Source organism: Anolis sagrei, chromosome 6, assembly GCF_037176765.1.
Source record: "Anolis sagrei isolate rAnoSag1 chromosome 6, rAnoSag1.mat, whole genome shotgun sequence".
Lineage (NCBI taxonomy): Eukaryota > Metazoa > Chordata > Lepidosauria > Squamata > Dactyloidae > Anolis > Anolis sagrei.
The window spans coordinates 117,563,563-117,576,320 of NC_090026.1; the positions used below are offsets into that span (position 1 = coordinate 117,563,563).

At 39.4% G+C, this 12,758-nt stretch overlaps 1 protein-coding gene across 6 annotated transcripts in view; it reads left to right on the forward strand.

The window, feature by feature from the left end:
• Window positions 1-12,758, forward strand: part of DIP2C (disco interacting protein 2 homolog C) — a 339,072-nt gene that overhangs the window by 208,130 nt on the left and 118,184 nt on the right. For all 6 annotated transcript variants that reach the window (XM_060782554.2, XM_060782555.2, XM_060782556.2 and 3 more), the window contains 2 exons: window positions 9,556-9,681; window positions 11,048-11,257. In XM_060782554.2, the coding sequence (XP_060638537.1) occupies window positions 9,556-9,681; window positions 11,048-11,257 (336 nt within the window). The remainder of the gene's footprint in view (window positions 1-9,555; window positions 9,682-11,047; window positions 11,258-12,758) is intronic.

The following is a 12,758-nucleotide window of genomic DNA, read 5'->3' on the forward strand; positions in this document are numbered from 1 at the left end:
TCAACTTGTGGGTCCCCAGGTGTTTTGGCCTACAACTCCCAGTTGTTAGGATTTCTGAGAGTTGAAGGCCAAAACATCTGGAGACCCACAGGTTTAGAATCACTGCTAGGGTCTATGGGCACTAAAAGAGTGGCAAAATATCTTAAGAATAGGATTTTTATATCACAGTTGCCTGCTTGGGGATAAACTATGATTTATCAAGTAAGGAAAAACCAGTAAATACATCCAAAATAAATGCCTGTGTAAACCTGGGTGGGAAGGCTTTTCACAGGGGTTGACTGCTAACAGTATTTGCATATCAATTTCCATGGCACCACCAGCCACCCTAGCCACTTGATAACAGCAGACTAATGACACTGAAGACACAAGAGGCTACAAATCCTATAATTCTGCTGCTTTGATCATAGCACATTAACTCTTTATTACCTGTCACTGCCAATTAGCACATGTCCTTATCCTGTTGCTAATAGACACATGGCACCAAAATTAATTATATAGTCATAATACCTAAAATCTGAGATTTCCAGAAATTCCTACTAAATGCCTCCATGGTTTCTCCAGCAAGGCTGAAAGCTGAAGGACGATTCAGATCATTTAAATTCAACATTATTGCATAATAAATATTAACATTATTAGCATCTGTAGTGCTGGAGTTTTCAACATGTAGAGATTATCCATGTAGATCCTGTTTCTTAGAAGAACATTTAATTTAAATTTGTTACTAGAATCCAGAAAGTTAACCTGAGCATTCAAAAGTCCTGGTTATCTGGTCCAGAAAGATACTCTGGTGTGGTTTTGATGTGTTTGAATATAAATACAGACACTCCCAAATAGAGAACATACATATCACAATGTTGCAGAACGAAGACTTCAGGGTTCTAACCAGCTAAGCTCTTTTATAGGATATTCCATCTATCTTCCCTTTGGTTTTCTAATCAACAACCAATACACAGTGATACTGTAGCCATTGAAGATGATAATTCTCTAATATGTTGGTTTCTATTCCCCTTGCTTTTATTTATTTATTTCTTCATCTGCTTATACTTCTGCCAACCTTATGTTTCCAAAAACCTTGCTGGTACCTGTTTTCTCATATGTTTTGGCAGAGAATAGTTCACTTTTAGGACCTCATCACATGGGACTTTTTGCCCGTCTTAGGATGCTGCCAAGATGCAGCCAGGACAGAGCCTGTCACATGACACGGGGCTATTTACGGCAGGGCTCCGTTCCCAACTCCGTGAATGCTGCATCTTGGCAACGTGCTAAGAGGCAGCCCTGAGAACACGAGTGACTATAGACTAAGCTGTGGACAGTGCAGGACCAAGTTGGGAACAGACAGGAAATGGTGTTGGATGGTAACGGGTGATGCAGGCACTGCCCAATGGTTTCCTCCATGCCTGATGGATTTGCCCCACTGCCCAACGGATTCTCCCTCTGTCCCTCAGCTTATTGACCTCCATGTGATGAGGTCCTTAGACACAACAAAAGTGATCTCTCTTGATTACCCATTAGATTTTGCAGCTTTCTACTCCCCAGCCCAATGGCTGAAGAAGAGTTCATTTTGCCTTCTAGTCAGGAATGATAGACTCTATGGAGAAATGGCCTTCTCTATGCTGCTGAATAGTTGAGGTAGAAAAAAGGAAGCAGTAGTCCATATTAACCAATATTTGTCTTATTCCCTATAACCCATCTTGGATCTTTCATACTCTGTTCCCTTCATATGAAGAGGCACAGTATACACTAATAGTATACAATAAGTACTTCAGTGTCAAGCCTCCACAAAAGTAGAAAAATGTTAAAATGTCACTTTTCACACTACAAAATATCGTTCTATAAATTTCAGTGTCCTACTTCCACTGGAAGGTGACCCTAGAGTCACTCTGGAGGACCTAGAGGTTCCTAGAGAAGTGATTCTACGTGTGTAGAAAATTTGGTAGCAAAATGTGACTCTTGGGAATCTAATTATCCCACATTCCTGATGCCTAATGTTTTAGTAAGTAAAACTTTGCACGCTACCTTAATTATATTTGGCCAGATAGACATGTAATCCTGAGAACTAGCATTAGTGGTTTGATTGTTGAACTAGGACTCTGAAGAACAGGCTTCGAATTTCCAGTCAATCATAGAAACCCACTGGGTGTCATTGGGCAAGTTGCACTCTCTCAATCTCAGAAGAAGGCAAACCCAACTTTGGGAACAACATGAAGGCACACAACAAAGAAATACTGTGGAATAAATGAATGGGTACATTTTACACTTTTTCCTCTAATAAAACCAGGACTCTGTATACAAGTTACCAGTACAGCAGCAACAGAGGCATAACATCTTTGCCTAGGGGCCACCCAGTAAGTCCCATAATTTTGTGGGGATTTAGACCCAGTCAAAGCTCAGCATTTTGCCCATTACCTCACCTGTAATACACTATGTTAATCGGTGTGAATTTACACTTTTAACTCAGTCTGTGAAAGAGGGGAAGATGCAAGCAGTGTGAGTTAGTATGCTCTTTCCCTCGTGGCTGCATGATTTGCTTTGTAAGGAGGCTGAAAGAATCTTGGCCTACTAACATGGAAACTTTAAATATTTACTAGGTAACACTTGATTGTACTGAGAAAGGCATGTGGTGCGGTGAGCCAAGGTGGAAGTAATAAATCACCTCCAAGCTACAGCACATTAGGCCTTTTCCATGCCTTTAGAGCTGTGCTGCTCTGTCGAATGTATGGAAATCAGCCTGCCTTCTCTGTAAAGGGAGGACTCTTTATATTTTTAGTAGACCAACAAGGACAGGAAGACTTCCATGCTTCAGTTCAGTTTATTCAAGGAAGCTACAGACACGCAGGTGAACACCTTTTGGATTATAAAAACTAGAAACATTTTAAGGATCGGTTCAGATTTTTCATAATATAGAAAAAGTTTATTAGATTAGGCAGTTGTGGTTTTGCTTGGATGAAAGGAGATAAATAGATAAACAGGGAAAAGATAGGCAGAAGGGTCTTGGTACTTTATCTCTAACTGCAGTGGGAACATCAGGATCCAAAATCCAGTGTCCACATTCCAATATAATCTGATCTGATTGAATAGAGGACATAGGATATGATCTCAGACTAGTTCAGATAATGTTGTCCATTCAAAGCATTCCTCATAGATTATCAGAAGCTCCTCAAAGTCTTAGGAAGGGGTCTTTTAGATCATTTGCCGTTTTGTTCTTTTAGACTGGAACCACAAGGGATTTGACTCTACCACTGATATGCAGTCCCTTGACAAGCATACTAAAATGCTAATGTGTTTCATATCTTGTTAGATTGTAACTAGTCTTGGAATAATTGCCTTTTTGGATAGCAATTGTCATATCTCCAAGCACTGTTCAAAACTGATGTAATAGTGGTAAACTGTAATGTGTAGAACTGGATCTGTGATGGTTTTGTTGGAAGAGATGGTCATTTGAATTAAGGAGAAAAGCTGGCTTAATCCACCCCTTACCTTCCCATTCATCTACCTGAAATTTTATTCTGTCCCTTCTGTTCTGTTCTCCACATTTGTTCTGATTCTGAGAATCTGACCTCTGCTTTTCTTTCTATATGTTAACTTAAGATCTTGGGCTTCACTATGAAGCTGAAATGTTCTTGGTTCTGTCACTCGTGTGTGATGAAACATCTTGACTCACATGAGATAAAATCCCTTACAGGGTCATTCTGACAGCAAGAATGTGTTGCTGTCACTTTTATTTTGGCCCTAAATTGTACTGGTTTTAATCAGACCACAAAGGAAGAACACCTGACAAGTTAAATAACAAACCTGGCACAAGTCAAGCAATTAGCCATCCCAGTCATGCTGCTTCATTTTGCACCATTTATATTGATTCTTGAAGAAGAGCAGAAGCAACACATTACAGGGTGGAATGAAATGCAATGCCTCCACCTTCGTATCTCCTCAACAGATGGCAGTACTGGTATACGGCAGGTACTGGCTTGTTCACTAGACTCTCCTCTACAGTTCCATTTTGGCGGGAAGCCTTAGCATTGAACAGTTGTGTTGTTAAAGTGCAAAGTTTGGAACCCTGCACAGGCAGTCAGTCAATGCGACTTAAGCAACGTGCAGTCATTGAATTCTTGACAGCAGAAGGTGTCACCCCAAAGGAGATTCATCAGAGAATGCAAGCTGTTTGTGGTGATTGTGTTGATGTGAGTACTGTGCGTCATTGGGCGAGTAAGTTTAAAGATGTAGAGGTGGGAACATCTGACTTGCATGACAAACAAAGAGTTGGATGTCCTGTGACAGCAACCATTGAGTTTCACAAGCAAAAGGTTGACAGATTGATTCAGAACAATTGTCGTATCACTCAGAGAGACATTTCAAGCATAATTGGCATTTCACAAGAACATGTGGGTCACATTATTGCTTTGCTTGGCTATCGGAAGATCTGTGCACGATGGGTTGTGGAAACGGTGTCAACTTCTTCCATGACGGCTTCAGAAAACTTGTTCATCATTGGCAGAAATATATCCAATTGTCTGGTGATTATGTGGAAAAGTGAATATTGGTAGTTAAAAAGCACAGTCTAAGGATTATTTCTGCGTTTGATTTATAAAAATATTCTCATCCAAACCCAAGTAACGAAGGTGGAGGCATTACTTTTCATTCAACCCTCAAAAATCCTATATATGTGTACCAACCAATATAAGAAGGAAGAAGATCAAAGGGAGAGAAATGGGAAGTTAATATGTGCTAGTATATAAGAGAGTAGGATTTTTTTAAATGAAAGTGTAGAAGAAGTAGAGCATTCCTCCCACTCCACCAACCTATTTTGAAATGTCATAACACCCAAAAAGAAGACTACAATTTTCAAAACAAAGGGCAGAAGAAAATCCAATAGAAACTAGATCATCAACTACAAGTGACTTAAAACAACAGTTCAGACTCTGGGGCCTGAAAAGGTTTTCTAAAAATTAGCAAGGAGACCTTATAAAAGAAAAACAGGCAGCTGCCATGCTATTATCATGTATACATTCTATAGATCTCTGAAGTCCATGAGAGGGAAGTCAAATTCAGTTTGACTTGCCTTCGAATGGATGTTATGACTTTGCTAATAAAAAGCTTCACAACAGAATCAGTGCAAAAGGACATTATCTGAAAATAAGAGTCTTGACTTGTCCAAGGTAAAGCACATAGACATTATCCTGTCATGGATTGCATCTCCACTGCATTTAGGATGTATGTGCATTGCAGAATTAATGCAGTTTTGACACCACTTGAACTGCTTTGGAGCAACACTATGGAATCATAGGTTGCTCCACAGGGTGGTAGGGTGCCAACAATCTTCAGCAGAGAAGGTTAAAGACCTTGTAATGCTTCCATAGCATTCAACTTTGCCAGTTAAAGTGATGTTGATCTGCATTCCAGTACAGATTTTTTTTTTTGGTCGTGTCAGGAGTGACCTGAGAAACTGCAAGTTGCTTCTGGTGTGAGAGAATTGGCCGTTTGCAAGGACGCTGCCCAGGGGACGCCTGGATGTTTTGATGTTTTATCATCCTTGTGGGAGGCTTCTCTCATGTCCCCGCATGAGGAGCTGGAGCTGATAGAGGGAGCTCATCCGCCTCTCCCCAGATTCAAACCTGCGACCTGGCGGTCTTCAGTCCTGCCAGCACAGGGGTTTAACCCACTGCACTACCGGGGGCTCTTCCAGTACAGATGCACCCATTGAGATCAATAAAGAGAAACTAGAGCACCACCTATTCTTCTTTAAAAAATGCACAGAGATTGCCATAGTAATGCAGACCTACTAAGATGCAGAGACATGAGAGAAGCCTCCCATAGGATGGTAATACATTTGGGTGTCCCCTAAGCAACATCCCTGCAGACAGCCGATTCTCTCACACCAGAAGCAACTCCAATTCACTTCTGACATGATTAAAAAAAAACTAAGATGTAAGGTCTTAATTTCATTTAAAAAAAACCCCTTAATTATAAATGAGGCATCTCTGCCATAAGGAAATTAGCCAACTTTGCTGTTTCACACAAGGGTAGCAAATTGCTAGTTATTTATTTTCTTTTTACTGCCAAGAAAAAGAAGGGGCATTTAAGGGATTTTCTTCCTGTAATGGCAAAATAACTTTGTTGGCTTTGGGCAGGATGATCTGAATAGGGGAATGTGTGCCATTTGTTGCCCCAGTACAAGCAGCAAAATGTTTTGTGGTGGCCCTGATTAAGAGATCAAGTTATTCTAACATTGAGTATGTGGTTATGAACAAACAAAACTTACGTTTCCACAAGACTTTGTTGTTTGAGTCTAAAATGACTTTTTTAAAAGTATCATCAGGTCTCAAAACTTTTTAAAGAAACAACTTCCTTAGATTGCATATATTCCACTTCTTTCATCTAGTAGTTGCTTTTTAAATAAAAATAAAAATACTACTTTATTTATTTATTTATTTCGGTTTCTTCTACCCCGCCCTTCTCACCCCGAAGGGGATTCAGGGCGGCTTACAAAAGCAAAGGCACAATTTGATGCCCGCATCACAGAACAATCAAAACACAAAATTACATCAAATTCACAGTTAACAACAATTCATGCATTATACCAATAAAATCAATAAAATCAATAAAACCAATACAAAACCAATTCCTCCTCCTACACGGTCAGCATTTGCTATCTCATAGTTCTAATTTTCAATTCTACTTCGTAAGTCCTGTTGGTCTTACTCGTCTAATTGTCTTATTTAATTGTCAGCTTGCCCAAAGGCCTGGTCCCATAACCACGTCTTCACCCTCCTCCTGAAGGAGAGGAGGGATGATGATGCCCTGATTTCCCCCGGGAGTGAGTTCCACAGGTGAGGGGCCACCACTGAGAAAGCCCTGCTCCTCGTCCCCACCAGCCTCACTTGTGACAGTGGTGGGGTCGAGAGCAGGGCCTCCCCAGATGATCTCAAACTCCAGGGTGGGACGTAGAGGGAGATACGTTCAGACAGATACACTGGACCGGAATCGTACTTCAATTTTCCCTCCAAATTAAACTAGTATAAAGTGGTAGAGCTAAAAAAAAATTTGTATTTTAAATGCTGATATGTAAGGCTAGCAATCTATAGCTGGGAGCCCCCAGTGGTGCAATGGGTTAAAACCCTTGTGCCAGCAGGACTGCTGACCAAAAGGTCAGCAGTTCAAATCCAGCGAACAGGGTGAGCATCCATCTGTCAGCTCCAGCTTCCCATTCAGGGACATGAGAGAAGCCTTCCACAGGATGGTAAAACATCCATGCATCCCCTGGGCAATGTCCTTGCAGACAGCCAATTCTCTCACACCAGAAGTGACTTGCAGTTTCTGAAGTCACTCCTGACATGGAAAAAAACCCGATAGCTTTCTTTTGGAGCATGTAGATGGTTAAAGCTGAGAAAATCAAATGTAACTAATGTCTTGTTATGTATTGGCACTTCTGTTTTCCTGGTATTACTCAGCTTGAGTTCTATGAAGGCGGCTTCTTGAAAATGAAATGCATTTCATTTCAACTGTATTTCCAAATAATGCGTTCATCTTATTTATATTTATTTGGAAATATGTATTGTTGATTCCACTGGGATTTATATCTCAGTGAAATATCCCTCTTATGCTGCACTGCCCTAGATATCCAGGCCTGCCAATCAATTATAAAAGTTTGAAATAGTTTACTTAATCTCCGATTGCAAACAAAAAGAAAATGTAATATGCTGATTCCTAGATGAGTCTTTAACATATTTTTTCCTTATTCTTCTTTGTATAGTAGCTGTTTCCCAAACACAGTAAAGTATCATTAGAGGATATTATATGAAACAAGGCAATATTGCCAAAAATAATTTCACATATTAAACTTTAAACTCATTTTGAGTCTTTATTAGCCAATACAAATATGGAAGCAATCTGTGCAGAAGGTACGGGGTTAAGAATCCCTCATCTGGTAATCCAAATTTTGAAATGCTCCAAAATTGTCCACATGGGAAGCCAAGATAGTGACACCTTTGCTTTCTAGTGGCTCAGTATACACAAACTTTGTTTCATGCATAAAATCATTAAAATATGTATAAAAATACCTTCAGTCCATGTGTATAAGATGTCTTTGAAAAAAATTGTTTTGACCTGAATCCCATCTCTAAGATAATTCATAAAGGTAAAGGTTTCCCCTTGACATTAAGTCTAGTCGAGTCCGACTCTGGGGGGTGGTGCTTACCTTAAGCCGAAGAGCCAGCGTTGTCCATAGATACTGGCAAGGTCATGTGGCCAGCATGACTGCATAGAGTGCTGTTACCTTCCGCCGAAGCGGTACCTATCGATCTACTCACATTTGCATGTTTTTGAACTGCTAGGTTGGCAGAAGCTGCGGCTATTCACAGGCACTCACCCCATCTCACGGATTCGAACTGCTGACCTTCTGGTCAACAGGTTCGGAAACTCAGTGGTTTAACCCACTGTGCCACCGTGGCCCCCTTAAGATAACTCATATGTACTATATATACAAATATTTCAAAATCTGAAAAAATCCAGAATACTTCTGATACCAAGGATTTGGGATAAGGGATATTCAAGCTTGTATAGACTTCACCATAAGCTTCTAAGGTACTTATATTCTTTCCTTTTATTTTTCAGGCTGTTTCTTTCATAACTGTTTCACCAAACCTCTGCCAGTGTCGGGGTTTGTGTGATAGTGTTAGGCTGTTTGAGTTGCCGCTTTTAATATACATCTTCCATCTGAAGCACAATACTTTATGAGAATCGTCTTTTAGTTTCCACAGTGATTCTGACTTGGAAGTCAGATTAAGTAATACAAATTGCTATTGCATTGTCAACACTCAATATTCATCGTGTCCCCATCACCTTTCCTGGCAAGACACCTGTGCCTTAACAACTGTGACTGTCAGAAAATGAGTATACCAGGCATATCTAGGATGGGGAAAACTTAGGCACAAACTTAAAAGGGAAAAAAATCATAAAATGGAAAGAGATATATGTGAAGGAATAAAACAACAATTTAAGACTAAAAGGCCTTCCACACTACACAATTTTAGCACTTTTCCACTTTAACCGCCATGAGATATGAGAGTTCTCTGGCAGAGAACCAAACCCAATAAGAACAGCAGCTTAAAAACAACAGCAACAAATCAAACTATGAATCTGTAACCAAAGACACATCTGAAACAAATGCAAAAAGTACAGAGTCAAACACAGTGTCTATGGAAAAATTGAATGGTTCTCTGCACTATACTTCTCACTCCTCTGTCTCAAATAAACTGATGTTATCACTGGAACTTACTTCAAAGAAAGTGTGTTTTGGACTGCTGCTTTAGTGTTCTTGTAGGAGCCTTCAAGAACGCTAGCACATGTGTAGTTTTCTTCCAGCGCATACCTTGCTCTTTTTCACTGTGACGACCTCTGCAGAATTGAGTCTTCCTTGCAGATGACTTGAAGACTGCGTAAATATGTCTGTGACTAAGGGATTAACAATGCCAGTTCTCTTGTAAAAACTGTCTGTGTTTATAACCTCTTTGGTTGGAATTCCAAAATGATATTTAGGGTTTTTTATATATATATTTCTAGATGTTCACACAGAAGCAGTCCAGGCAGCTCTTGCAAAACATAAAGAAAGGAAGATGGCGGTCCCTATGCCGTCCAAGAGACGTTCATTGGTGGTGCAGACCTCAATGGATGCCTACACACCTCCAGGTAAGAAAGACACTTAACACCTTGTGCATTACGACTAAAATTGGTAAACTGGCTTCTTTTGAATTGCCCACTTGAGAATTAGTGGATTGTAAATGAATATTAGTTAAAAATTTTATCCTGTACATCTTGAGAAGCAGATATTGCAAGATAATATCATTTCCATCAGTCAAAAAACACTTATCATTCTGTACATTTTTATTTTGAGGACATTTACCTCAGTTCTCATGGGGACTGAATTCCCATGTTAGTGTGAACAAGTCTGCAGCACCAATCAACTTGGATGCTATATAATAATAATAATAATTCATTACCCATGAACATTTATGGGTAAAAAACATAGTAGGGGGGAGGGATGTCTTGGGAAAGGGGGAGGTGTGTAGGGGGTGGGTTATTAAGGGGGGGAATAAAATAAAATAAAAATAATATAAAGAGGAGGAAATGGGGAAAGGGTAGGGGGTTTGGAAAATGGGAAGGTAAAGCACCAATCAACTTGGATGCTATTTTAAAATAATAATAATAATAATAATAATAATAATAATAATAATAATTTATTACCCATGAACATTTATGGGTAAAAAAACATAGTAGGGGGAGGAAAAGCGGAGGTATGTAGGGGGAAAAATAAAATAAAATAAAATAAAAATAATATAAAGAGAAGGAAATGGGGAAAGGGTAGGGGGTTTGGGAAATGGGAAGGTAAAGCCATAGGAAAATTGGGGGGAGGGGAGTTGGTTGTACTTCCATTACATTTTGTAATGCTTAAAAAAAACTTGGATGCCATTGTTTGACTGTTCCAACTGCAAAGTCACTGACCCATTTCGCATTTTCACATTTAATGTAGCTACTACCTTGACATGAATGCTTTTATTCGGCAGCAAGTCCCCTTTGAATACAGTCAGCTTGATTTATTAGTAAAAATCTTTGACTGAAACTTGCATCCTGACTTCATGTCCATATAAAAGTTGACATAGGTGACCAGATTCTGAAGACCTGCTTCCCTCTCCCTTGGAAGTCCTTCTCTAAAAATGTAAGAAGAGAGTCTTCCAAAGGTGACTGGTTTTCTGAGCAGGAGTGATGTGCTTCACCCTGAAATGGAAGGCCTGTTCTGTTGCTGTGTTGCCGTTCTGAAATATTCTCCATGGACAACAGTTGTTCATATCTTTTGCCATGAGGCTAATATGTTGGTATATATGAATGAATCTTAACTAAATTCAAGGAGCATAGCTGACTTCATTGCGAGTAACGTGTGAACATAGGTCAGCATCCTCACTATGCCTTGCTACTTAGTCTATGGGGCTGTTTTCATGTTCTTATGTCTTATCATATACATACGAGATTCTATTATGTCTTTTCCATGCATATTTAGATACCTCGTCTGGTTCAGAAGATGAAGGCTCTATACAGGGCGATTCACAGGGAACTCCAACCTCAAGCCAAGGGAGTATAAATATGGAACACTGGATCAGTCAAGCAATCCATGGCTCTACAACATCTACAACGTCTTCATCCTCAACACAAAGTGGTGGCAGTGGTGCCGCGCATAGGCTAGCTGATGTAATGGCACAAACACATATAGGTGTGTATAGCTTCTGTTTTATTGCTTCTTCTTTTCCCCTTGTATTGGGGTGCCACACCAATTTAATTATTTTCTTTGAAGTGTTCTTTCTCATTTGTCAAAACATTCTGAAGTCATTCAGGTCATACTTTTTATATGTTTCCTTAGGGGTATTCTGATTTTCTTTCTTTACCTGTTTAGAGAAGGTTATGGTACAAATAATTCATTGACTCATGTACTTTCAAAATGTGAATGAAGCAATTAAACCTGTTTGATGCATTGTCCAGCTAAGAAGTGTAGCACCTAAATTTGGTTCTTCCAAAGCAACTGATACATGTTTACTTGGGAGCAAACTCTATTGGTTTGTGAATTTGGCATAATTCTTGGAAGTCAGTTCCATTGTTTTCAATAAATGGTGTCTGTGAATAAGTTTTCTCAGATCAAGATCTTGAGATGCCTTTTTTTAACTAGGAGAATTTATTATTTCTTACATTTCATTGATTTGGTTTCCAGACTTGTCTTAATGGTTTCAATGAGTTTGCTGCAAGAGTTGCTACATCTGGATCCAACTTTCTTTATATAGTAGTCTTTATACTGTTGAGGCAAGCGAAGTATGCACACATTTTGGAGGTTTCAAAAATCCGTTTAACATTCCAGCTTTATTATTAAGCCGCAAAAATGCATTATAATTTTGTAGAAGTGATGTGGTGATAATAGGAAAATCTGGAATTGCTTCTGTTTTGCCTGAGGTGCAATGCAGTAGAATGAAGTAGAGAAGCTAGAAACTAAAATAATGTTGGTGAACATTATTAGCTTGAAGTATTTCTATCTATTGTCTTTTAAAAACTCCTCAATTATCTTGGATCAGCCGCCTTCATTCAATCTCTGTAAAATATTATAGTCTATTCTACAACCTGCTTCTTATCCTCTCACTACTCACACTTAAATAAATGCTCCATTTCTTAGTGTAAACTATTCGGTCTCATTATTGCTTCTCTCGACTTATGCATTCTGAACTATTCTAGCAAATGTCTTGGTTTCTGAAACTGCTGGTCTCTTCATTGCCTTTGTGACTTTCTCTTAGAACACAGGAAGAAATTACAACTTGCATTTACTTTTCCCCCGGATTCTGAAAGGTTGCATTAGTCACATTAGTGTTGTTTTTAGCTGTATCTTTATTAAAAGAATGTGGCATGTTGTTAATTTTAGATTTGGCATCGGAGGCCTTGCTTGCGAATGCTGCAGTGTTGTGGGGAAGGGAGATGTCATCTTGCTCTTAGGAGATTTGATGACTGTTTTATTTCCCCCAAAGTGCCCCAATGTGTAGGCTCAGTAGAATATAGGGCACTGGAGCAGGTTTTGAGCTTCCTTGTTTCTTGATTATTATTTTTTTCGTGTCAGGAGCAACTTGAGAAACTGCAAGTCGCTTCTGGTGTGAGAGAATTAACAGTCTACAAGGACATTACCCAGGGGACATCTGTATGTTTTACCATCCTGTGGGAGGGTTTTCTCATGTCCCCAC